The sequence below is a fragment of the Capsella rubella genome, unplaced genomic scaffold, assembly GCF_000375325.1.
Source record: "Capsella rubella cultivar Monte Gargano unplaced genomic scaffold, Caprub1_0 scaffold_2, whole genome shotgun sequence".
Taxonomy (NCBI): domain Eukaryota; kingdom Viridiplantae; phylum Streptophyta; class Magnoliopsida; order Brassicales; family Brassicaceae; genus Capsella; species Capsella rubella.
Window position 1 is genome coordinate 13,200,792 of NW_006238922.1, and position 25,137 is coordinate 13,225,928.

Consider the following 25,137-nt stretch of genomic DNA (forward strand, 5'->3'; position numbering starts at 1 on the left):
ATAAAGTGAATTTGATAGCCTTTTATTTAATACGGTTTAGTCCATATATGGACAGAAAGATGGAAAAGTTACACGTTAATTAGTACTACTAAACACTTGAGCACATATATAACACAAGAACCACGATAGCTAATTTCATCACTAACAGAAAACACGTACACTTATCGAGTGGTTTAGCATTTAATTCGGACAGGCTTGTATCAAATTTTGGTGTGTTGAGTCCTACTTACATGCACGCTAAATATGATTACAAATAATTATAATCGTATTTAGTGATTAATTGCTTTCCTGCTAATTAAACTACTAAAGTAAATTAAATTATATAATTGATAAATAAAATAATACTCGTGAAGCATACATACAAATACAATACCTTCTTTCAAAAAAAAAAAAAAAACGGAATGCGTTCTTGTACAATCCACCAAAATTTGTCTGTATTATGTTTGGTGGCTATCTTATGTTTAAACAATATTTAAATTCGTCCTATTTTGTCACCATTCAAAATATGTATACGTGGGAAAAATATACAAGAGATGTCTTAGGTTGTTCAATTAGAGGAGCTCGTACAAAGTAGGTTACTAAATTTGGCCAAATGAAAGACAAAAATCACGTGAATGCCCGATATTTCGAGGTCAGATCCAAAGCTTCTCTGTTGGCCACTACCACAATTATTATTACCATACCACACGTGGAGCATAACCGGGCCGGTATGATCTCAAAAAGCAAGTACGCAACCCCACTCTCTGATCAGATTCTAGACCGGACAATCTTTAAAGGATTTGCCCTCCGATACGGAGGATCTGATCCTACTAAGCGTTGTTCCCAATAGGCGAGACGTTAGGGCCGTTGGTACGATCGGAATAGTTCCAGTTTAGTGTTGCACATGTGACCGTTTCGGACCGTCTACCATATATATATGCATCTAGAACGTGCCGATAAAGATTTTTTTTTTTAAAATGTATATCTTAAAGCTATTTAAAAAAAAATTCATATAGATTGGGGTATAATTTTTTTGAAAATTGCTGGCATTATTAAATTAAACGTGGCAAAAGTGCTCTTACAAGCCAACTTAGTGTTAGGACTTAAGCCGTACTTGATTTGATAAAAAATAATAATGCATATCTTGCAAAAAATAAAAAAGGATTAAAAAAAAATTGTATAATCCCTTGATTATAACACTTTTTAAAAAATCAACGTGATATTCAAAGTTCAAACTTTAGAAAACATGTCTAACAAAAGTTCAAAACTTGTTTTTACAGGTTCTAATTTATAGAACCATGTCGTTAGGCCCATATAAGAGAATTTTAGTTGGGCTTTATAACTAGACCAGTTTGGTAGGGCTTTAGTTGGGCCAAATGATTTTCTAATGTAAAGACCATTTAAACGAAGAGAGAGACTTATCGAATATCTTTCTCAAACGTTAGTTTGCTCCAGTCCGGTGAGCACGGCGCCGAGGAAGAGAGAGAGAGACAGATTCAGCGAGAATGGCGATCAGGAAGCTTCTGCTTTTATTGAAACCTATTGATCCGTACCCATTCCTTCAAACTGAAGGTGCATCGCTCATCAAAAACCCTCAGGTATTTATCAATTTTTGAATCCCGATCATGTCTTTTTCGTTTCGTATCGAAGGTGTTCGACAAAATTCCTAAGAGATTTACGACGGAATCGTTGACTTTTACGTGAAAATGGAACTCCTTTTTCGTCTTACCGCGGTTCCTATGTGTTAACGGCGAATATTTCAATTTCTTCTTATCATCTGCACAAAGCTTTGGGAATTTTAAATTCAAATTAAGAAATGTTTAACTTTGGACTTCTCACGCACTTATCGTTGTTATTGGTTTTAGTTTGTTTCTCATGGAATTAGGATATTTCTTTGTTTTGTTCAACAGGTTCTTAAATATCTAGAAAGCAGGAGCAAAGTACACAGGAATGCTATAAAGTTTTGTCAGGAAATACTAAGTAAGAAGCCAGTCGAATGGAAACCCATTTCACGTAATGACTTATTGCATCCCATTCGTGATGTCGATATGGTCATCACCGTGGGTGGAGATGGTACCCTTCTGCACGCCAGTCATTTCATTGATGATTCTGTTCCAGTCCTAGGAGTCAATTCTGATCCAACACAAGCACAGGAGGTTTGGTAGCCCAACTTTTCTCATATTGCCTTATATGATTTCGCTATGAAAAGAAGCTAAGGTTGTTATTATAATTTTAGGTAGAAGAACTGAGCGATCAGTTTGACGCTAGTAGAAGCACTGGTCATCTTTGTGCTGCAACAGTTGAGAATTTTGAACAGGTAAGTTTATTAGAGAAATAGAAAGGGAACAACTTTGGCCAGCCCATTTATGCCCTTGTCACTGGTCTCATTTGGTCCTTGGATAACTCCATAGTTTGGTTTGAACATTCAGCTCTTTGCTCACAGGTGCTGGATGACATTTTGTTTGGCAGAGTGATTCCTTCAAAAGTATCAAGAATATCACTGAAGTTAAATTCAGAACCTCTTCTTTCACACGCACTTAATGACATTTTGGTTGCACACCCTTGCCCTGCCACGGTTTCGAGGTTCTCATTCAAGTAAGAACTCCCAAATTTTTTTTTTTAAAACAGACATTCCTTTAAACCTGATTGTCTTGTGTAGACATCACCCTTGTTTGTTCATTTAAATAGAGTTGCTATAGGCTACCAACTAGAGGTGCCCACCCATAATCTTGTTTTTGATTTATGAAATCCAGATAAATGAATGGAAACTTAATACCAGGCCATTGGGTTTTGTTTGGTATACGGTGATTTAGAAACCATACCTATAGTTGAACGATTTCCAAAGAAACGGATTTAATCGCTTTATTCACTTTCAGATTTTGTACCCACATAAAATTTATTCGGATATGGAGAAACAAAACAGAATTGGTTTATCTTTTCTTTGGTTAGGTTTAACTGTTGGACATCCCTATAATATCCAACACTTATAAATCGATGTTCTCTTTTCTTCAACGTGCGCAGGATCAAGAACAAATATGGTGAGACCCGTCAAAAGACAGTGAACTGCCGCTCAAGTGGTCTAAGAGTCTGCACAGCTGCTGGCTCAACTGCAGCAATGCAGTCAGCAGGTGGGTTCGTGATGCCAATATTGTCTCGTGATCTACAGTTTATGGTTAGAGAGCCAATATCTCCTGGTTCAACCGCTTCGCTAATGCATTCAGCCTTTAAACCGAACCAATTCATGGACGTTAACTGGTATTCAGACCATGGGACTATCTACGTTGATGGTTGTCAGGTTCGCCACAACGTGCAGCTAGGGGATACAATCGGGATATCATCCGATGCACCGGTCTTAAATGTTTTCTTGTCTCAAGGCATTTCTCAGATCAGATCAAGGTACTAGATATGGTACAAAAGGGTAGGTATGTTGATAAAGTTAGAGTTGGTACACACATTAAGAGCGCTATTAGCCCACTTGTCTATAGATGTGGTAAAAGATTCTTTGGTCCGAAAGATTCGTCGATTCTTGATTCTTTTGGTGCTTGAAGAAGTTTAATACGAGTAGCTATCTTTCTCCTACCAAGAACGTGGATGTATATGATCCTCTTCCATAAAAATAATATTTCCAGGAAATAATATCAAAATCGTCTAGAACTCTCCCTCTTTCTCTCGTGCAAATTGTTGATTTCAGGAAAATATCTTTTTCAAAATGGGACCTTATTAATGATTGATTGATTAATGTTATTGCCCGTTAATTACTTTTCTTTTATGGCTTTGTGTTTTTTTTGGAAACAAAAACAATAATAAAAAAAAACTAGTCTTATGTAGGTTTCGAATCGTCATCCTCCACCATACGTGTATTATTAATATAATCTTTGATATTATACAACGGGGATATTTATTCCTAGATATACCATTTCGCTATCGCTATCGTATCATATAGATTACAATGCATGAACCGGGACAAAAAATTTATAACATATATATAAAGAAAATAATATAGGTTCTTTCTAAAAAGTGGTCAAAATGAATAGACAGTGTCACAGTCGTTTGAAACTAGATATTCTACTTGAAACATACACATCAAGAAATCACTTATAATTGCATTTTTTTATTTTTTTACAAATTGCTCTTCGGACAGAAAAATCAAAAAGATATTATTTAAGCACGAGTTAGAGAAATTTCAAAGTAATAGAGAAACTCAAACGAGTGAGTGACTGGTATTGCGCGTGGGGACAAGCGCAGCCACACGTTAAAAAAAAATAAAAAATCTACGAAACTCTTTTCTTTTGTTGTTGTTGTTGTTGTTGTTGTTGTTGTTGTTGTTGTTGTTGTTGTTGTTGGGGGACCTTTAAAAAATTGCGATCTTTTTGATCATAAAAACAATTACAGCCTTGACACAGCAGAGACGGTCTCCTGCAATTAAGACACTTGTCTTAGCCACGTGTATACTTATCGTTCACTAATTGGCCTAAATAAATATCTCCTTTAAGCACCTCCTTATTTTTCCAATTCTTACCCCACTTCTTTTATATGGCGCACTTAAGCCCCCTTTTTTTTTTTGCGAAGTGAAATAATCCCATTTGCCACGATTTATTATTTTATTAATATAATTGATATTTTCGCACAACGACTTATCTAGAAATCCATATGGATTCCGTTGATTTTTTTAGTCAGAAATTGTATAAATAATCACATTTATCGATTTAAAAAAAAATTCCAAAAGGAATAAGAGAAAACGTAAGAGTTGCTTAAACCATAAACCTCAAACAACAACCAAGCTGGTCCAAGCAACAACAAGAGACAGAACTTGGTTCCACTTCTCTCCCCTCCCCCCACTAATATCAAGTTCTTCTCTTCTCACGACAGTAAACATAAAGATTTAGTTTTTGGATGATTTGGAGATACAAGTGAGAAAGACCAGAGAGGATGAAGATTCAGTGCAACGTTTGTGAGGCGGCTGAAGCGGTGGTTCTATGTTGCGCCGACGAGGCTGCTCTGTGTTGGTCTTGCGACGAGAAAATTCACGCTGCTAATAAACTCGCCGGAAAACATCAGAGAGTCCCTCTCACTGTCTCTTCCTCTTCCATTCCCAAATGTGACATTTGTCAGGTCTGATCTCTTGATTTTTTTTTTTTTTTTAAATCTTATTCTTTGGTCTGATTTCTAATCACCCATGTTTTAGATCCTCAATTTTTGGTTTAAAGTTTGAATCTTTTTAGGTGTAGGGAGGGACATAAACCAGTTTCTTGGTTCTGATGATAGGAGAAATGTTTTATTCCTCTGGTTTGTCTGCAAATCAATTAAAAATAATGTTGCGATTTTTACAGGAAGCTTCTGGATTCTTCTTCTGTCTGCAAGATAGAGCTTTACTATGTAGGAAATGTGATGTTGCAATCCACACTGTGAATCCTCATGTTTCAGCTCACCAGAGATTTCTTCTGACTGGAATCAAAGTTGGTCTTGAATCTATAGACACTGGTCCATCCGCAAAATCCTCACCAACCAATGATGATCAAACCACCATGGAGACAAAACCATTTGTTCAATCTATATCTGAGCATCAAAAGATGACCTTTGATCATCAGCAAGGAGTTTTACCGGAAAGTAAAGTCAGTGATCAGATTTCGACAAAGCTTCCTTTTGCAAGCAGCGGATCAGCTACTGGAAGCATTCCTCAGTGGCAAATAGAGGAGATTTTTGGGCTAACCGACTTTGATCAGAGCTATGAGTACATGGAGAACAATGGATCATCTAAGGTAATATAGTCTAGTTATATCAAGTAGTACTGTATATAAAATCAAGATTGAGTTAGGCCTTTTTGGTTCTTGAGACCTCTTCAAGCTCTAGATAGTGAGTCTTGGGAAGAAAGAGAAAAAAAAGTAAATCATGTTATGGCCTTTTGATTCATCTATTTTGGTTTATGAAAATTTCTAAGCTTGAAGTTTATTGTTTCAGGCTGATTATAGTAGACGAGGAGATTCAGACAGCTCTTCGATGATGAGATCCGCAGAAGAAGATGCAGAAGATAACATTAACTGCTTGGGAGATGAGACATCATGGGCTGTTCCACAGATTCAGTCGCCACCTACAGCTTCTGGTCTAAACTGGCCTAAGCATTTTCACCACCACTCAGTGTTTGTCCCAGACATATCTTCTTCTACTCTTTACACCGGTTCATCCCCTAAACAAAGGGTTGGGAAACGGCGGCGGCGATTCTAACCACTGCAACTATCTTCTGGCCGTGTGAGGAAAGAGATCGGCAGCTTTCTCAGTAGATCACATGAATGATTTGCAAACTTGTACTGTAGTTGGTCTGTGAGGGTCGAATTTCTTTGTTCTCTGTTAGCTGAAAGACAACACAAAGAAAGGTCGTTTTCTGAAATATGTTTAGTTGGTTGAAGGTTATAAGGAGAGACTTATTAATTATAAAATTATCATTTTGGCTTAATAAGAATCAAGTTATTAGAAAACATGTTCTTTCAATAGGTGTCTGCTCTGTTCTAATCTGCTTGATGCTTAATCGTTTTGTTCACTATCACTGGGGAAGAGTAACATTAGTGGACGGGTTCAGATAAACAGGGGAAAACCGTTACTTTTCCATGAACCGAAATTAGAATCACCAGTTACTATGATCCAACCACTATGCAGATTAAAGAACCAAAATTTATACATCACATTAATGTCGAGTAATCATCATGTATCATTTCCTAAGTTCTAAATTCGTAGAGTACAAAAAGACGCATGGAAAAAACACATCCTCTTGATCCAAACCATGTAAAACGTTTCATCTATAGTTTCAGTTGCTGCCAGAAGCAGGAGCAGTCCAAGTAGGTGGAAGTCGGTCGGAAACTGGCAAAACAGTAGAAGTGGGCATGTTTCTGACATTGATGTCAAGAGGATACAATCTATACTCAATGTCAAGCTCTCTGCAAATTTTGGCAATCTCTTCCACAAGCTGAGATCTTCGAGCCCATTTCTCTCCCATGTCTTGATGATTCATCCGATGTGTTGGCCAAACTGCAATTCTCACACTGTTCAATGACTCCATGTCTTTGAATACTATCATCGGGGCCGGATACCAGTGATCCTTCTTCCCTTCAATGTAACTACCACACCAACACATGCAGGTAATGAGTACATATAAGGGCAGGTAATAAAATTTCTGAAACTGTGATTCCAAATTTGCAATGTACCTTGTGATTCTCTGTTTGATGAGGATGATTTTCTCTGCTGGAGTTGTAATGTGGATGGAGAATTCAATTCCATCTCCCATATCAGGACTACGGTAATAGTTTCCAATGGATTTTGTCCAGAGAAGACTGTTCGGGTACACGACTTTCTGGTTATCAAACCTCAGGAAAACTGTTGTCAAAATGTTCATCTCTTCCACAACCATCTGGAGAAAATAGAGAAGTTTATTCAAAACAATACAATCAATGAGGAGTTTATTGTTTACAGGTACATTTTCAAATTTACCTGGACTCCATCAATTTCACATCGATCGCCTACATCAAACGGGTGTATCACAAACAAGTAGATGATAGATTCAAATACTATCTTGCACATGTTTCCAAATATGAATGCAACAACCACGACTTGGGAGCTCATGACAACGAGGAATTTGGTGGAAGTGATTCCGAGTATGATAAGCCAAATAACGATTATGATGATCCCAACCACGATATTCACCATCTTGTGAAGCCTGTTAACTGCTGTTTTGGTGTCGTTTAGGGTCAATGCAAGAGCTCTTCTCTCTCTAAAAGCATTTACCTACGAAAATACATTTTCACATATCTTTTAATATATGACTACGTTTAAACTGTTAAAGAGTGTAAATTCATTCCAAAATTTCTTACCACCCAGTTTTTAAGAGATGATTTGCTGATCCTGTTCGTCTCAGATGCTCCTTCAAAGAGACTTAAAGTCTTTAAAGCTTCGTCATCAGGCAGAAACCGCATAATGTCGTTTGCATAGATGAACCTAAGTAAGAAAATGTGCAATTGCCACTGGTTAGTATGCATATTGTGATACTGGTAAAAGGCTTTGTATGTAAGAGGTAAAAGTGATTTAAATTACTTAGATCCTGGCGTAGCGACATTATGAAAGATCTTTCTTGCGGCGAGCTTTGCCTCAAACTCACTTCTGATTTGGTTTCCTTTATCATCATCCAAGTTTGGATCTTGAAGCTGTTCATCCAAGGTGGTAAGTGATCCATTCCGGATTATATTCATCAGCCTCTTCATTTTCCACGCTGAAACATTCTTAGGATTCAGCTTATGAAGACTATCAATTGTAATCCCTTTGTTGTCTCCTCCTCCTCCTCCTCCATTTGATAGAACACGAGAGATCAACGGGCTTTTCCCGGTCTTCAACGGACTTTTCTGAGCCCCTGACTGAATCTCAACACCTCCAGGATTCTGAAACTTCTTAACCTCTACGCTGATTCTCTCTTCCTCTTCCTCATTTTTTTGGATCTCAATCAAGGGAGGACCCGAGAGCGTCTCGATCACATACTGAGTAAACAAAGACTCTTGAATCCTGTCAAAGTAAGTGCTCATATGGAACGAGGAAGCAAGAACTTTGACCAACAGTGTCTTCACGAGCCACAACAAGAAGCCAACCAACAAACACACAAAGATCTTAGTTACAACCCGAAGGGCCTTGGTGTTTGCTGCTTTAGCCACTTTCTCATCGAACAAGAAATGCCAAGCGAGTAAAACAAGTCCTAACCATAAGCAATTCTGCACCGCTTTTCGGACACCGTAGACGAAATACAAAACCCTTTTCCTGAGAAGAAAGTTCCTTTCGATGAAGAAGACCACAATCTTGACGATCCAACTAGAGACTAACCTACCACAGATCAACACTAAAACCATTGATTCCCATTTCCAGAGCTGAAGTTCCCAGAGTTTCTTCTTACGCAAGGAAGGTATTGAAAGAGTGCAAACAAACCCAGCAATGATCAAAATCAAGCTCAACCATTCCAACACAATCCATAGACTAAGCTTATCTTTCCTGTACTCTTCCGGCAAATCCTCTTCCGCAAACGGATCATCTTCTTCCTCCTCCCCTTGAGTTTTAGGGCTTTTCCCGAAAAAACCTGATTTCATCTGCCCAGATTTCGGAATCCGACCAGACTTCATATCGGCCGGTTGTGGTGGCAACTGAGGCGTTGGCGGATCCGAGAGCCGTGATCTAGTTCGCATCTTAAGCAAACTGCTTGTGCTTCTCTGAATCGGAGCGTTTCCACTACACTTGACAACTTCTCCATCATCGTTATTGTTGTTATTGCTACGGCGTCCCACGGCGTCAGGTTTAGCAGGCACTTTCGCCGACGTGGGAGATTCCGATACCGGGGTTAAACCTCTAGACTGAAGCTCGTCCATACTCAAGTCCATATCAAGACAAATCTCACCAGAAGCTTGCTGTTTGTGGAGAAACTGACCAATTAGCTTTGTCGGAGGATCTTCGCCGCGGCGAAACTCAAAGCCCTCGTCTTGTAGCTCCTCCGTCGTGGAGGCGGATCTGTCGGAACCAGCCGCAGCAGCATTGTGGCCTTTGTTGAGGTTGCCTTCTCCATCAGTCCAGAAATCGTAACTACCGTCTCTCCAAATCCTTCCAACAGTCTCTCCGGAGACTCCATTGCCGGTAGTTCCTTTGTCACCGTCGATTTTGACGATTACTTCACGCCGGTCAGCCGAATCAACGGCCATAACTCGCCGAAACGAACAAAAGAAGAAGAACAATCCAGCGAAAATTACTAGGTTTCGCGTAAACACCAGCGATTACGAAAATGCAAAAAAAAAAAAATAATAATATTGATAACACTTTTGGGTAACTGTGAAAGCTAGAGAAGAGAAAACGCTTTCTTTCTTTTTTTTGTTTAATTTGATCAGAAGAGCTGGTGATGACTCTCTTCTTATTATTACGCGAGGAGAGAGAGAGAGAGAAAACGATAAAGGAAATAAAATTGATCTAATTAAGGTATGACGCGTGTAAGGCAATCGCTGCCACACCACGCCTACATCATCACTTTGAAATTTGGGACGACAACACGATACCAAACTTTAGCAAGTTCGAGACGAAGATGGGAGGCAGTCGAACCAACCATATAGGTTAGGTTTGTGGGGGAAGGGACATTCGTCACATGTATGACGACTCACGCAAAAAGATCTATATTGTATTTTAATACCAGTGCTTTTTTTTTAATTTACTGTTAAAAAGGTTTATTTTAGTATTTTTGGCGTAGTTTATTAAATTATAAAAGTTGGTTCTTAAAAGATAGTTTCAAAATATCATAAATTACAAACTTAACAATTATGGATTGACAAAAAAAAAACAATGTAGAACCTGTTTCACTGAAAGAAAAAGAAACACATAAAGTTTGATTATCATTTGTTTGTATCGAAAAAATCCTCGCAAATTTTAAGGCTTCACAAGTCTCTCTGTTGTGTGAGACGGAGATTTGACTTTGGTCAGTAAAAAAGCGACATTTGCGGCGGTGTCATATCAGCCGTAGATTTCACTTACGCGTTTCTCATGCGCGTGTGTCAGCTATGTATTCGATGTATATCGCGGCCCATGGGCCACTGTCGTATCGTATCCCGGACCACAAGCTCGTACAAGTAACGCATTTGTAATTGCCTTTCATGTTTCCAAAACACTAAAGACAGCCGATGGATGCTCAATTTTATCTAGAGGCTTCTAATATAACAAAAAACTGGCCACCAGAAACTTTATCTTCTGTAACGTCGAGAATATTGCAAAAGATGAAAAGATGATAGGACCACGGCAATAATAATGACAAAAAAGAAGAATGTATTCGAACAAATCACGACTCTTGTTTTCATCTTTCTCAACTCACACTTGGGGTTTTCTTCTTGACTTCTTGCCTTTTCATCACTACTTACTAGTACTTGATTAAAAAAAAAAAAATTGTATTTACATCTTCTTTAAACTCCTAATATCGTAAAGCTGTTATGCGATTTTCAGTCTTTTTCTATCTAATGGGGGATTTTAAAGGCGAATTCAATTCAAAGACATCATATAATAAGTGCTAGACAATGAAGGTCTCAGAAGTTTTATTGGACTACTAATTCATTGCACATAACAGATTGTATTTACACATAATAGAATACATACTGTTGCTCAACAAAAGATTAAATCTAACCTCACTGAGAAGAAAGACATGACCCTCATCATAGGCTTTACTTGACCCAATTCTGTAGTATAAACTGTTGCATCAAAATCGCCACAATGCTTCCCAAGCTTATGTTGATCACGTTGACTACATCATTGTTTAGCTACACATTGCAAAATGGTGACAAACGTAAGACAACATACAGCAAACGGGGAACAACAACAAGATCATTGAATTCTTGTTTTGCCAGTAACTAACTTGACGATAATTTAAAATTTGTATGGAATGGAAATCTCTTTTCCACTCAAGCCAGTATATACCAGTCTTGCTGCCAGGAGTGGCTGTATTTTCGTCTGATTATCATCTTATTCATTGACAATAAGAAGACAGAGCGAGAGTTATCAAACAAAAACAAGGGTTCATTGAAGTGAGCATACCCATTTGAATCCTTCTTTGTCTTGAAAAGAAGCACCTATTATGCTCTCCCCAAGATTGGCAATCTGGGAAGCTAGTACACATACAGCTGCTTCTGGAGGAGTAATCTATACTCGAGAGATCAAAAGGAAAAAAAGTTTAAATCATGTAATGAAAATGCATTTATCATAAAGAATATGTGAAAAGGGAAAAAAATATTGGAGCAAATAACATAGAGTCATAGATGTCTCCATTCCTCAACAATATATTTGATAACCTTTATTACCTGACCCAGGAAACAGCCAACAGAGGCAAGAAAAAATGATGCTAAAAGTCCAGCCAATGTTCCTTCAATACTCATAGCTCCCTCGGTTCCTCTTGGTACAATCTTAAATGTTGTGGCTAAATACCTGCAAATTTGCACCAGTTAGTAAGAGGAGAAAATGCATGCAGATCATAATTTACAGCTGTGAATTGGTTTCATGCTATGACAACACAAGTCCACGACATAATTAAATCAGGAAACAGACACAGACCATTGCAGAAGAGATCATAGGTAGATAACAGTAGCATACTCACGTTGTTTTTCCATAAGCTTTGCCTATCTCGCTAGAGACAGTGTCAGACACTTTAGTGCAGAAACTGGATACAAAGCCAAGCCGGAAAAGCTGTGAAAAAGCTGCTCCTCCCACTTGATATATTGAAAGAAAAGCACAGACACAACCAGCAGCACTTGAACCAATCACACTGCGGGGTCCTCTTCTACCCTTTCTCTTCTCGGCCACACCTTGTGCTTCCTTTTGCGACATTTTAACCTTTGTTGCAGCTGTTCCCTGTGATATTGTAAATCATCTAAACCAACTTCAGCGCCAGAACCAATCGAAAATTTGGCCCTACTATTTCCAGGTCTGATATTAAAATTTAAAACTCTAAGCAAACTTGTATAGTAAAGAAAAAGTATCTCAGAGTTAAGCATGATCAGACGAGGAAGTTCCATAATCTCAAATATCAATATATGGAAAAAATGAGCTGTCTATTTACAAACCTCTAACTACGAGAATAACAAATTATTGTTCAAAGTCTGATCATGCTCAACATTGATCAATCAAACGAAAATCCTTTTAATCATATCTTGTAATTATATAAACCCTCTTCAATTATGTCTTTAAATGTGATTCACTCAGGATCTAACATATCCACAATGCCTACACCGATAATGCAACAACAAAACTCATCTAAAATCTTAGGACATTCTTAATTTCATCTGTTCAAAATCAAAATCCAATTAGGTAATGTTATGTTTTAAAATCATTTCAAGCAGATAAATGAAGAATGTCATTTTGATTTCTCTGTTTAAAAGAGTCAGGGATCAAATTACGGATCAAGTTCATAATAAGTGCACTTACTATGACGAAATAAGCAGCGACTAAGAGGAAACCAGCAGAGCCATAAGCCCGCCAAGTTAGAGTACCGAGCAAAAACGCGGCGGCGACACCAGAAGCGGACAATCCGGTAACAAGAAGCGGTGAACCAAGAACAAAAATCAATAAATTGTTAGCCACGGCGGATTTCCAAGTAGGTGATGCCGATTGAATCAGCTTCATCGCCTCCGTCATCACTCCTTCCACCGATGCAGCCGCCGCCGTAACACCGTCGGCTCTGCTTCCCGACGAAAGCATTCCGCTGGAAAGGGGTTCGAGATAACGTCGTCCAAATCGGCAGGATCTAGCGAATGGAGAAGAAGAAGAAGAAAATCCCGAGAATGTTGGGAATCTCAGAGGTGAAACTGATCTAGAAGAATTTAAGAGTAGTATAGCTGGCGAAATCGTTGCCATGACTTAGCTTGCTTCCGAAGACCTTTCTCTCCCGAAAAAAAAAAAAAAACAATTAAGAAAAAAAAAATCAATGTTCCGGGTTGGTTCCGGAGCTTCGAAAAACCGGATCCTTAACCCGTCTTATGTTATTTTCCCGGTCCTAAAATTAAGCTTATTTACAGTTGTACCACTAGGACTATTTACTGAAGAACCCAATCTTATCCGAGAAATCGAAAAGAGCAGAAGAATTGTGCAGAAGAGAGAAAAAAACAAAAATGGCGGTTCTTTGCTCGTCTTCGACGGTGATTCTCCCTTCTTCTTCTTCAGTGAAACCCTCCGGAAGTGACAGAAGGTCCCCATTTTTAGGGTTCTCTCTGACGGCTATCTCGAGGCCGTCGGCACGAGTCGGCATTTATGCGAACGCGAAAAGAGGATTGCAAGTGAAGTGTGAAGCTGAGCAGACGACGACTACTTCTCTTGTTCCGGCGAATCAGCGATGGATGTTCGACGAAGAGGAAGCAAATGGCCCTGTAACGACTTTATCTTTCTCTTTCTTTACCATCTCTGAAACTTGTGTGCTTGACCATACCTTATAAAATGTCAAACTTTAGCTCTTACTCTGAAATTTTCTTGGAATTTTGTGAAACTTTCGGGGAATTTGAAGTATATAACTTGGTTTTTTTTCCTCTCCCAATTGCGGTTTATTATGTAGTGGATTTTGCCTTTGATTCCATATCTGTGTTGTCTGTATCAAATTGCTCTGAGAATTGATGTTTTTGCACTTCTGAATCCGTCAAATGGGGAAGAAGTTAAAATAGTTCAGCTTGAAACTTGTATTGAGTGTATCCTATGGTTTACAGGACATCTGGAACACGACATGGTATCCCAAAGCTTCGGACCATGTGAACACGGATAAGCCCTGGTTTGTGGTTGATGCAACTGACAAAATTCTCGGTAGATTGGCATCAACAATTGCTAATCACATCCGTGGGAAGAATCTTGCCTCATACACTCCTAGTGTCGACATGGGGGCCTTTGTGATTGTGGTATGCGTTTCTTCAGCTATCTGTGAATAAAGATATGTGATATGGTAAAATTAACCAACAGGGAGATATGAGGCCTTTATGTCGATGTTTTAGACAATGCTTGTAACTTTGTACATGTTTCAACCAGCTCTCCTTCATATGTCTAATGCTTTTTCGGTTGTTTGGTTTAAAGGTAAATGCTGAGAAAGTTGCTGTGTCTGGAAAGAAGCGGAACCAAAAGCTATACAGGAGGCACTCAGGACGACCTGGTGGTATGACAGTAGAAACATTTGATCAATTGCAGCAGAGAATTCCTGAAAGAATCATTGAGCATGCTGTTCGTGGAATGCTTCCAAAGGGACGGGTTAGATTCTAGCTCTTTATGCGTCTCTTTTGACAGAGCAAAACGTTTTTCTTTAGTTTGTAAAGTGAACTTGTGAAACACTTGTAAATATTGGTACTATTTTTCGAGCTCTCTCTAACTTTGGTCTGACCATTTGTGGCAGCTTGGGAGAGCTCTGTTCAACCACCTGAAGGTTTACAAAGGTCCGGACCATCCCCACGAGGCCCAGAAGCCGCTAGATCTGCCTATCAGGGACAAGAGAATACAGCTGCAAAAATAAAAACACCGCAGCTGTTTAATTATCATCAATTGCAGAGAGTTTATTCTTCTCAGGTTTCTGTAGTTTCGTAATCTCAAAACCAGAGCAGGCTTTGCAGATTCTTGTTTTTGCTTCTATCAACTATGTTATGCTATAAAGCTTTCTAATGTGAAATATTTCTCTTTCAATTTTTGCTACTGACTATCTTCTTCAACATTATAAAGGTGACATGCAACAAATAACGAAACAAAATAGTGTAGAACATATCAAATAATCCATGTATTAAGTTGGCTATTAACAAAAAGATAGTCAGTAGCTGGCTATTAACAACTACCATAAGCAATATCAATCACTATTAACAAAAACTTTTCAGTGTTAATAAAGTTGAATTGCTCTGTTAGGTTACTTTTCTTGGAGCGCAAGTGACACTAGGGTAATCAGCGTTTCGGCAAGTCCATGTCTCGTCGAGTAAACAGATGCTCGTGGAAACCAAACCCTTTTTGGGACTTCTAAGCTTTTAGTCTTCTTCAATTCTTAATCTGAAATCGTGGAAAAAGCGTAGTATAGAGGTATAGAAAGGCCGAAGAGACGCGACTGCATTTCATTACATGACAAGATAAAAGAAGCTTGAGTGCACTCTCGCCTTTCTTGGCTCGTACTCGCGCGAATCTTCTTTGCCGAAGATAGAGATCTCTGTTTTTCACGGAGTACATAGAACGGTTCCTTTGACTTTTGATGACACCAAAGAGACGCGACTCCGTTTCCTTAGATGGCAAGGCAGAAGAAGCTTGATTCGTTCACTCACTATCCAACTTTAAAAATTTGGTTCATTTTCAATTGTATACTCGAACCTGTCAGGCCAATTCTTTTATTCTAAAAAGCAATTACTGAAAATAATGAGAGCAACTCCAATGCAAGTTTTTAAGCAAATTTCTAAGAATTAAAAAGAGAAAAAATAAATCAAAAACATGTTATAAGCTAAGAAATAATTTTTGCTAAGAATTTTCGAAATTGTTTCTTAGATACATGTATCCACTTATGAAGTGTTTAATCCGAGTTTACTATTCATTTTGATTCAAGTTTTCCAAGTTTCTAATTTTCGAATTATAAATATCAGTATAACACAAAAGCCTATTGATATCAATGGGATTGTCTAATATACGATTTCAGTCTATTTTTGTATTTCTCGTTAGACCATCTTTATTGCAAGGGTTATTGCACAAATATTGCCTTAAGATTTGTGAAGAAAAATCGTGAAAAAACTATCCTATGATTTTTCTTCACAAATGTTAAGGTAAGATTTGTGCAAAAACATTGCAATAAAGATGGATTGGTCTTATAAGTTTTTTAATTTTATTTTAAATTCGGTTTGGATTAAAATATTTTGTATCAAGGATCAGTCCAGCATCAATCAAGGATATCATACATCAAAATCATTTTGCAAATATCGAAATTCACCCCATAAACCAACAAATTTTAGAAAGAACCTTTTCAATGTCATTGACCAAAAAAACCTAAGACAAAAAACCTTCGAATGCACCAAATAAGACCACACCAAATAACCAAGTAAAACCGAGTACTCATCTAGTAAACTAATATATAAATAGGGTCTATGAATGAAGTACGATCTCTTTAGCTAATTAGGGGCTACTTCGATCTCTGAAGCACAGAAAAGTGGAGTGTAGAGTCAATTTGATCCCAGAAGAGTCCAATCGTGTCTCCTAGTTGCAATTTTCTCCTCTTAACAAAATCTTGAGCCCAGTCACCGTTTAAAACATAGCTTTTTGATGACGTGACGTGTCTCTTGACAACCAAGTGGTGAGGAGTTCTCGTGTCCTCGTCGTAAGCGCTAACCTTGACTCTAATGCCTTTTTGGATTTTCTTTTGGTCATCTGCGGAGAGATATCTCATGATGTGGTCCTCGGCAGGCCTTGTCTCCAGCATAAGTCGGGTTAGCTTATTGATATCGCTCTGGGTCAGTGTCTTCTTGATGGTCCATGGGTAAGGAGTTCGTTCCCTTACTCGCTTCTCCCTTTCCTCGTTCGGAAGATATCTCATCTTCTTGAACTTTCTGGCATCTTCGGTTAAATCTTTCTCTATTCCTGCGCAAGTAACCTTAGAGTTAATATTAGGGCTTCCCGAAATCCCGATGGAGAGTCCTAAGGAGACAGAATCCTCGAGCTCGACTTCAAACGAGGAAAGGGTCTTCAAGTCTTCATCTATCTCCTTCTCCGAAGGTATAGGAACGTCAGCGTGAAGCATCGCCGTTGCCTCGGATTCCAAAGAAGAGGACTCTACCGGAAATATCGTCTTTCCAAAGAGACATATAGCTTTTTGAGCAGACGATCCCAAGGAAAGGTAGTCCACGCAAGGAATCTCTCGCTGTTCCTCGGCCATGACTCGTTCGATCCTTTCTTCTTCTTCGATGGAGATATTTTGGAGCTTAGGATAGAGTTATGAAGAGCGACTCGAAATATGGGTTGTGAGTACGTGAAAGTGATTGAAGAGAGTCGTATATATATATATATAGAGAACGATCAGGGATATGTAGGGTTTGTTTAGGATTATGAACACCTAATTTGATCAAGAATAGGAGATTGTAATGTCTTTCTTTTTCTGTTAGAAATAGGACGCAATGGAAAAAAAATGTATTCGAAAAGAAAATCATATATTTGTTGGCAAATTACACTTCCGCTCCGTTACCGAAGTTCAATTCCGGTCTATTGCGATGAGGATTTACCAAACCGAAACACCAAAATTCCAAAAATTAGCGAACCGGACCGATTAATATGAATGAGGAAAGTAAGGGGTAAAAAGGTAAAAGAGCAAAACAGAGATGAAAGAGCGGTTGGAAGATGGGTTTGGCGGCCCAAACAAATCGGCTACAGCAGATCCACAACCACATTGACGCAAATTTCCTAAGAGCGCCGCGCAACTTTGTTTAATGGCGGGAAAGCCAGCCATTGCCATTGCCTCCCTCGACGAGAAAAAAAGAAAATACCTCCCAACCAAATCTCAGAAATCGGAAAAAATGACCCTCACCCATACTTTAAACGTTCTCGACGAAATCGAGTCTCTCGTCTCCGATCAGCTTCAAGTGGTAATTTCTTTCTTTCTCCATTTCTCAATTCCTTCAATTTTCTGGTTAGGGTTCCGATTTCCACTTCACTGATTTGAACAATCTTTCGATATTGTCGTTTATCGCTCCTTGCAACCTAATCGGAATAGGGCTAATTGTCTAAATCTGAAGCTTCTGTTTGTAGTTTGTTGTTGTATCAGCGTCGCCGTGGGCATTTAAAATCAGTTATGAAATTCGGAATTGTTATGTAATTGGAATATAATTACTAATTTGCTCAATCAACTTGGTTTTAGGTATCTTTCAAATGGCTCAGTCGAAATTTCTCTCTTTCATCAAATACTGCCAAGAGGTACATTGTTCCCACTCACCCATTGGGACTGTTCACTAGATTTTTGTTACTGCAGATTTGTTTTGTTGATCATCGGCATTCGTTTGCTATTAGGTTGCTTAAGGATTTTGTAGAGAAACATGGCAAGGGTTTGGAAGTTGTATATATTGTCTCCGGGTGCCTAAAGAACGGACCTTCCAATTACTCCGCAAAGCTTGCTTCTAGTACCGAACTTCCAGGTCTCATTCTCATTCGTCTACCTGTTATCTCTTTGCTATACTTCATCACTGTCTCTAGTATTAGGGTTCTTTTGCTAGTTTCCTCTGTTAGAAGTATCATGTTTGTTATACTGCTAATTTAGCAATTTTTGTTAGGTTTCTCCTTCTTGTTCACCTATCCGATAAGCTAATAATAGTAATGACTCGTTTTGCTAGTATTTTGTTTTTTCATCTTACTGATTTTATTTCCGCCAAGTAGTTGTACAAGTAATGTTTTGCATTGTCTATAGTTCAAGATACTATCTCAAATTTACTTTTATATATTTCAATGTTACAAGTAAGGGAAGCGATGAAAAAAGCGCAAATGATTTGACACTTCCCTGTCATTACTTCTATGCAGAAGTGGAGAAAGAGTTCAATGGAAAATATTCAGTACATATCTACAGTGTTCAAGCTAGTGTTCCAATGGATCCAGCAGCAATATGGAATGCTGAGTTTGTACAAGCAGAAGACCTCTCTAGGCAGCCTTCTGCCACAGATAATTGCTTGAGAGGCAACAGGTACACCTTTTCTGCTGTTGCATGAAAGATGTCCGGTACTGTAGGTCAGCCTTATCCATTCTAACTAGAGAAGTGTGACTTTTATACCAGGTTTTGTGGCATCTCCAATTCTTTTGTAAAGCGTAACATAGAGGGAACCACTGGCAATGTTACAGCCCCGCGAACTGAAAGTGTGAGAACGAACGCTGCTCCAGCTCAAAAGGGTACAGTTCTATCAAACCAGGGAAAGAGATTTCAGCACTCAAACGCTAATGTTAGCCATCAGGCAAAGAATGAAAATAACACTGCTCCAGCTCAAAATCAGTCTGCGAAGTCCTCTTCGGATAACGAAAGATCTTTACTTGTACCCCCTAATAAGAAGAATGGGCTGGGCGAAAAGAGCGTATCTGGAACTGGTGGTTTGTTGAAAAATATGTGGGGCCGTGTGCCTGTGAAAACGGAAGACGAGTCTGCCAAAGTAGAGGTCAAAATCCATATTAATGATCATTCGGGTATGTTATCTAATTTAACCACTCCAGTTGTCTTTTGAATATTTATGTGGAGTTGGCATTTATTCCTGCCTTAGGTGCTGATCAATGGCTATGGCTTACTTGGTGTCTGTATTAATTAGTTCTGATCCTCTATTAAATGTTCTGTAATTGGTGCAGAAGTCCAAAAACCTTCTCATGATGCTGACAATAAGGGAGGCAGCGAAGATGAAAATCAAGACGTCAATTTCAAGAGAGCGCCTAAACATGAAAACAGAAAAAGGAAGGTGATATTGGATTTTTCAGATGAAGAGTATGAAGATGCTGATGTTATCAGCTTAGCATCTCCTAGCAGTCCAAAGGTTAATTCACGTCCAGATGGGAAATTCAATTCTGAAGATTCATGTCCAGAGAAGCCTGATGCAGGTGTTTCTCAAGAGATAACATTTGATGAACCAGAGATCAGAGAAGAAGACAGGGAAAAAACTGCTGTTGATGCATCGACGACTTTGCCAATGGAGAAGATCCAGGCCATTGGTTCTGAAGCTGAAGTTAATCCCTCAAAGAGAAGAATTATTGAAGCTCCTAGTTCACCGAAAAGGAAAAAGATGTTGAAGTCACGAATTGACGATCGTGGAAGAGAAGGTATGCTCAATCACACATTTAGGCAACCAATACTGTTTTGTATATAACAAGAAATAAACACACATATGCATCGCTTCAGCCTTTAGCTAAGAGGTGGCTACATGCGAACTCTTGTTTGGTAATGCCAGCGTCTCTTACTTATGCAATCCTCTTTTCACTGCTATAGTAACTGAGGTAGTGTGGGAGGTGACAGACACTAAGGTGAAGAAGGAAGAGGACACTGAAACAAGTAAGAAGTTAAATGATGGCAAAAACGCAAATGGTGTTAATAGGTATGTTGTTTTGAGATGATTAAGACCAATCTATAAAGAACATTTGAACTTAGTGAAACCCGCACACGATGTTTAAAACATCCATCTGAGTGTATTGTTTCAGGGCGGTTGCACAGAAGAAGAGCCCGGCCATTGGAAATGCGGCTGCCACAAACGCAGGAGGAAAAGCAGGAAGCAAGAAAGGCGGAAACATTAAAGATCCAAAGCAAGGGAACATAATGTCATTCTTCAAAAAAGTTTAAAAGCGTTGTGTTTTTGTTACTGCCTAGTTTCGATTAAGGATATCAAAATCAGAACTTGGTTTCATCCGATTGTATGTTTATATGTTATAACTCTTGAGCCGTTCGTCAATGAAAATATTTGTCTCACTTGAGCTTTATATCACGTAAACTTTGAGCTAATATTTCAGGTCGAGTGTCTCATTGATCAACAGCGGCTGGCTAGCTTTGAAGCCAACAACAACTAAAAAAAAATGAATGCAATGTTCCCTACGCGGAGAAGCAGATACGTGGCTTAAAAATACTATATAGTATATAAAAATTAAATAATGATATATAGTATAACACGTTTCTGGGTAGTTACAAATTAAATAATTTAGAAAGAAAGTGGATTGGTTTTCGAAAAGAGCGTACGTGGATTTGAATCAGTGAGGGTCAGGGAGGCCACATGGCACATAGGTCCATTTTATTATAAATAAAAACAAAAAAAAATCCTAATTCTGATTCAGATCACTCTCTCTCTCTCTCTCTCATTCGTCAACGGTGCGAATCCTCCATTGTAGGCCGTTCTTCAAGCTCGGAGAATGTGGAGTTGCATCTATTTTCCGATGCTACTCTTTGCTTGGAATGATATCAGTGTGGCGAAAGCTACCGAATCGTCTGCGTCGATTTTTCTCCCTAGTCAAACCGGAGTTGACGGTTCTCGGAGTCCTGTTTGCTCCGCGCCGGATCCGAACCTTAACTACAGGCCCGTCATCGGTATTTTGAGCCACCCTGGCGATGGCGCGTCCGGTAGGTTGACCAATGATACGAGCTCGACGTACATCGCAGCCTCGTATGTGAAATTCGCTGAGGCAGGTGGAGCTCGTGTTATCCCACTCATCTACAACGAGCCTGAAGAATTGCTCTTTCAGGTCATTCTGATTTTCTGATATTTAATACCACTTGGCTGCACTTCTATTAGGTTTTGGCTTGAGAATTGGATTTGTTTCACAAAAAAAATTAACGCAAGTTATCGTTTGGTCAATTACATTTTTGAATCTGCAGAAGCTAGAACTGGTCAACGGTGTGATATTCACTGGTGGTTGGGCTAAAAAGTATGAATATTTCGAGACCGTCAAAAAAATCTTCAATGTAAGTTGAACATTTTTGTTTGTTTGCCTGTGGTGCTAATTGTGTTTGTGTAGAATATTAATTTCTAACATTTATGTTTCTCACAGAAAGCTTTGGAGAGAAATGATGCTGGTGAGCATTTTCCAGTTTATGGCATTTGTCTAGGATTCGAGCTTATGTCAATTATCATTAGTCAGGTCACTCTTTCTTCTCTCCTTCTTTACAAACTCTTGTTTGCTCCATCAACTTGATAGTGTTAAAAAATCAATATATTTGAAGTCTTTTCTAGACAACGTAATGGCATTTGCAGACTCCTTTATAAAAATGTCTCTAATCCTTGTCAATGATTACAGAACAGAGACATTCTTGAACGATTTGATGCTGAAGATAATGCATCAAGTCTCCAATTTGTTGACAACGTTAATCTTGATGGAACTTTATTCCAAAGGTGCATAGGCTTTTCATGAACCTTCTAGAATTTCAGTCAAACCTCAAAAATTATTCCCATATGTAATTGTAATGTATCATATTTTGCAGATTTCCTCCACAGTTGTTGAAAAAACTCAGTACAGATTGTTTGGTTATGCAGAAACACAAGGTTAGTATTTCTGCAGGATATGGAATATAGTTGTCAAAGTTAACTCACTAAGCATTATTTAAAGAGAGCAATTAGCCATTAAGTAAGCTTTGGTTGCTGCTCTCTTCCTATTGTTTTGTTTACCTCTGTGGTTCTTTGAACAGTGGCTATCTTCTCATTCTATATGCTTGCTGATTCCAATTGTTGTTATTTTCTAGTATGGTATCACACCAGCAAACTTTCAAGGCAATCCTGCTTTGTCTAGTTTTTTTGAAATCCTCACAACCTGCATTGATGAAAACAGCAAGGTAACATGTTCCTATAAACCATGAGAACTCTATGAATTCCAGAATCTGACCTTACTTTGTGAACTGATCTAATTATATTTCGTTTGCAGACTTATGTTTCAACTGTTAAAGCAAAGAAATACCCAATAACTGGTTTCCAGTGGCATCCTGAGGTATACTGGCCAATTAAATTCTGTTTCTAATCCTCTTCTCTGTGGACAGCTTGGATTTTAGAAAAACGAAAAAAAAAAAAAGCTCTTTATGCAAAATAAAATTATCTGTAGAAAAATGCATTTGAATGGGGATCATCGGAGATTCCACACTCTGAGGATGCAATTCAGGTGACACAGCATGCTGCAAGTTATTTAGTGAGGTAAGAGCTCTCATCAGCGTTTTCACAGTTTTCCAAAAACATTTTGTGCACTTGTTTCTCATGTATTGCGGGTTGAATGTGGCGCAGTGAAGCTAGGAAGTCACTGAACAGACCACCATCTAAGAAAGTACTGAGCAATCTCATATACAAATATAAACCTACATACTGTGGATACGCAGGGTAAAGCCACTCGGACCATCTTTACAGAATTCTCTTGTTTCTGTTGTTGTCGATTTCGTTTAACGAGTTCTTGGATCATATATATATCTTGCAGGAGGGGTTACGACGAGGTCTACATTTTCACACAACCAAGATCCCGATTCTAAGAACTTACTCGTCTTCTTGAGTATTTGTGTTTGAAACGCTGATTTCAATTTGGTCAGCGGATTGTTTCGCTCGCCTGCATTATTCCCCTGTTAGTGTTTTGTGAATCTGTCTCGAACCATCAAATGATGAACTCTTGTGTGATTGATTGGCTCGTCTATACACGTAATAGAGTAAAGAACATGACTTTTGAGATTAATTACCAAAACGGCAAAGCTGTGTAACTAATTACGTTCTCAGTCCTTGGTGATATATGTTGGACTGGGCTCATTGAAAGCCCAATATGAAGTTGCGACTTGCGAGGCATACATAAATATAAAATAACTAGATTTTACCCCGTGGTACACCACGGGGCTAATAATTTATACATATCTTTTATGTAAAACTTTAACCGTTATAATTTATATATACATACGGTTATATACAAAATTTGTTTAACATAATCTTTTGATTGCCAACATAATCGATATATCCGTTGTGATTTATATATCAAAAAATAATTTAGATGCGTATTTGCGCTAGAGCGGGAGGGAAATTTCTTTTTCTTTTTTGTTAAACAAATTATATTTTTACCCCATAGTATACACCACAAATCCATTTTATTTGAAAATTTATATGTAATATTCGTGATTTTGTGTAATAAAATGATTGAATTTCTTTAGTGATTAATATAAATGGTATTGTGTTATAATACAAATTATAATATAGTTGTATTTGCCAATATTTTTTTTTGATGAATTCATATGGGCTGGATTTTAGAAGAATTATGAGTATCATATGTGTATTTTTAATATAGTGAACCTCAGATTCGTTAAAATAATTTATATATTTTATATGTAAATATATTTATATTTGTGACGGAGAAAAATATATATTTATATATGTGAGACTTAATACAACTCATTATTGAATACATTTCTGTTAAATTTGAAATAAATATAAATATTTGGATTTTTATATAAAGTTGGTATTGATGGTATTAACAAAATTATAAATGATGATTTAACCAAAGCTCTATGATATTTTAAATTTATAATAATATATGACCTACCATATAACCCCGTTCTATGATAATTTAAACATTTTATACACATAATTGTTTTTTAGTGTTTAAAATAACTGAGTTTTTTTTTTGGAATGTTACAGTAGTACATTGATTAAATTATAAAGAACTCTTAACTAATGGTTATTTATGTGCATATTAACAGTATATTTGTGCATAGACGGTAAGTTTGTATATATTCTAGATTTTATAAGATTATTATTTAGTTCAGCTTTATGAACATATTAATATATCTAAAATATATATTTCTGGTACATTGTTAATTTAAGATTTTATTTTTAAATTAATGTTTTCACTAATTACCCCGTAAGTGGTACACTACTAAATATTTCTGGTACACTTTTAATTTAAGATTTTATTTTTTATCAAGTGTTTTCACTAATTTTATGTTCATGGTATACTACTAAATTTGAAGGTTTACATTACCGACATTTCTCAATCCGTTTTGGAGTGGTACATGGTACACTACTAAATAAAATTAATTGATTATTATAGTATAATTAATATTAACATCTAATATTTATTTTTTAATTGATATCAAAATCATACAAAACAAAGATGAGATTTACGTAACCATAATCAAAATTATTTGTTTATTACCATAACTATAAAATCTTTAACAAAAATCCCTAATAT

The 25,137-nt window shown here is 37.7% G+C and overlaps 8 protein-coding genes across 9 annotated transcripts; 5 read left to right on the plus strand and 3 right to left on the minus strand.

The window, feature by feature from the left end:
- Nucleotides 1-1,429: 1,429 nt before the first annotated feature.
- Nucleotides 1,430-3,635, plus strand: LOC17896102 (NADH kinase). Its single transcript, XM_006302504.2, has 5 exons — nucleotides 1,430-1,577; nucleotides 1,890-2,135; nucleotides 2,216-2,296; nucleotides 2,423-2,574; nucleotides 3,001-3,635. The coding sequence occupies exons 1-5, from the start codon at nucleotides 1,485-1,487 to the stop codon at nucleotides 3,380-3,382; spliced, it is 954 nt and encodes a 317-aa protein (XP_006302566.1). The 5' UTR covers nucleotides 1,430-1,484; the 3' UTR covers nucleotides 3,383-3,635.
- A 1,063-nt stretch (nucleotides 3,636-4,698) lies between these two features.
- On the plus strand, nucleotides 4,699-6,452 carry LOC17895592 (B-box zinc finger protein 22). Its single transcript, XM_006302569.2, has 3 exons — nucleotides 4,699-5,091; nucleotides 5,310-5,738; nucleotides 5,938-6,452. The coding sequence occupies exons 1-3, from the start codon at nucleotides 4,909-4,911 to the stop codon at nucleotides 6,199-6,201; spliced, it is 876 nt and encodes a 291-aa protein (XP_006302631.1). The 5' UTR covers nucleotides 4,699-4,908; the 3' UTR covers nucleotides 6,202-6,452.
- A 104-nt stretch (nucleotides 6,453-6,556) lies between these two features.
- Nucleotides 6,557-9,855, minus strand: LOC17895257 (mechanosensitive ion channel protein 6). Its single transcript, XM_006300664.2, has 5 exons — nucleotides 8,059-9,855; nucleotides 7,839-7,962; nucleotides 7,459-7,752; nucleotides 7,176-7,378; nucleotides 6,557-7,088 (listed from the first exon to the last, which is right to left on the minus strand). The coding sequence occupies exons 1-5, from the start codon at nucleotides 9,693-9,695 to the stop codon at nucleotides 6,779-6,781; spliced, it is 2,568 nt and encodes an 855-aa protein (XP_006300726.1). The 5' UTR covers nucleotides 9,696-9,855; the 3' UTR covers nucleotides 6,557-6,778.
- Nucleotides 9,856-11,009: 1,154 nt separating this feature from the next.
- On the minus strand, nucleotides 11,010-13,466 carry LOC17896310 (protein VTE6, chloroplastic). The gene is made up of 5 exons (XM_006302463.2): nucleotides 12,943-13,466; nucleotides 12,116-12,369; nucleotides 11,823-11,946; nucleotides 11,560-11,664; nucleotides 11,010-11,285 (listed from the first exon to the last, which is right to left on the minus strand). The coding sequence occupies exons 1-5, from the start codon at nucleotides 13,369-13,371 to the stop codon at nucleotides 11,190-11,192; spliced, it is 1,008 nt and encodes a 335-aa protein (XP_006302525.1). The 5' UTR covers nucleotides 13,372-13,466; the 3' UTR covers nucleotides 11,010-11,189.
- Nucleotides 13,467-13,570: 104 nt separating this feature from the next.
- On the plus strand, nucleotides 13,571-15,169 carry LOC17894884 (50S ribosomal protein L13, chloroplastic). Its single transcript, XM_006300485.2, has 4 exons — nucleotides 13,571-13,880; nucleotides 14,211-14,396; nucleotides 14,569-14,739; nucleotides 14,882-15,169. Exons 1-4 carry the CDS (start codon nucleotides 13,626-13,628, stop codon nucleotides 14,996-14,998), a joined length of 729 nt encoding a protein of 242 aa, XP_006300547.1. The 5' UTR covers nucleotides 13,571-13,625; the 3' UTR covers nucleotides 14,999-15,169.
- Nucleotides 15,170-16,624: 1,455 nt separating this feature from the next.
- LOC17895057 (putative B3 domain-containing protein At1g78640) lies at nucleotides 16,625-17,374 on the minus strand. Its single transcript, XM_006300352.1, has one exon. The coding sequence runs from the start codon at nucleotides 17,372-17,374 to the stop codon at nucleotides 16,625-16,627; it is 750 nt and encodes a 249-aa protein (XP_006300414.1).
- Nucleotides 17,375-17,952: 578 nt separating this feature from the next.
- On the plus strand, nucleotides 17,953-20,923 carry LOC17895735. Of its 2 annotated transcripts, none has more exons than XM_023787732.1 (8): nucleotides 17,953-18,077; nucleotides 18,350-18,405; nucleotides 18,499-18,623; nucleotides 19,003-19,162; nucleotides 19,253-19,653; nucleotides 19,813-20,274; nucleotides 20,441-20,546; nucleotides 20,650-20,923. In XM_023787732.1, exons 1-8 carry the CDS (start codon nucleotides 18,009-18,011, stop codon nucleotides 20,786-20,788), a joined length of 1,518 nt encoding a protein of 505 aa, XP_023643500.1. In that variant the 5' UTR covers nucleotides 17,953-18,008; the 3' UTR covers nucleotides 20,789-20,923. The 2 variants fall into 2 exon arrangements, with proteins under 2 accessions (XP_023643500.1, XP_006302116.2); XM_006302054.2 differs by having other exon boundaries at nucleotides 17,958-18,077; nucleotides 19,810-20,274.
- A 350-nt stretch (nucleotides 20,924-21,273) lies between these two features.
- On the plus strand, nucleotides 21,274-23,646 carry LOC17895321 (gamma-glutamyl hydrolase 1). Its single transcript, XM_006302469.2, has 10 exons — nucleotides 21,274-21,678; nucleotides 21,812-21,898; nucleotides 21,985-22,074; nucleotides 22,231-22,325; nucleotides 22,415-22,475; nucleotides 22,673-22,762; nucleotides 22,852-22,914; nucleotides 23,026-23,114; nucleotides 23,202-23,294; nucleotides 23,389-23,646. Exons 1-10 carry the CDS (start codon nucleotides 21,349-21,351, stop codon nucleotides 23,438-23,440), a joined length of 1,050 nt encoding a protein of 349 aa, XP_006302531.2. The 5' UTR covers nucleotides 21,274-21,348; the 3' UTR covers nucleotides 23,441-23,646.
- The last annotated feature ends 1,491 nt before the right edge of the window (nucleotides 23,647-25,137 follow it).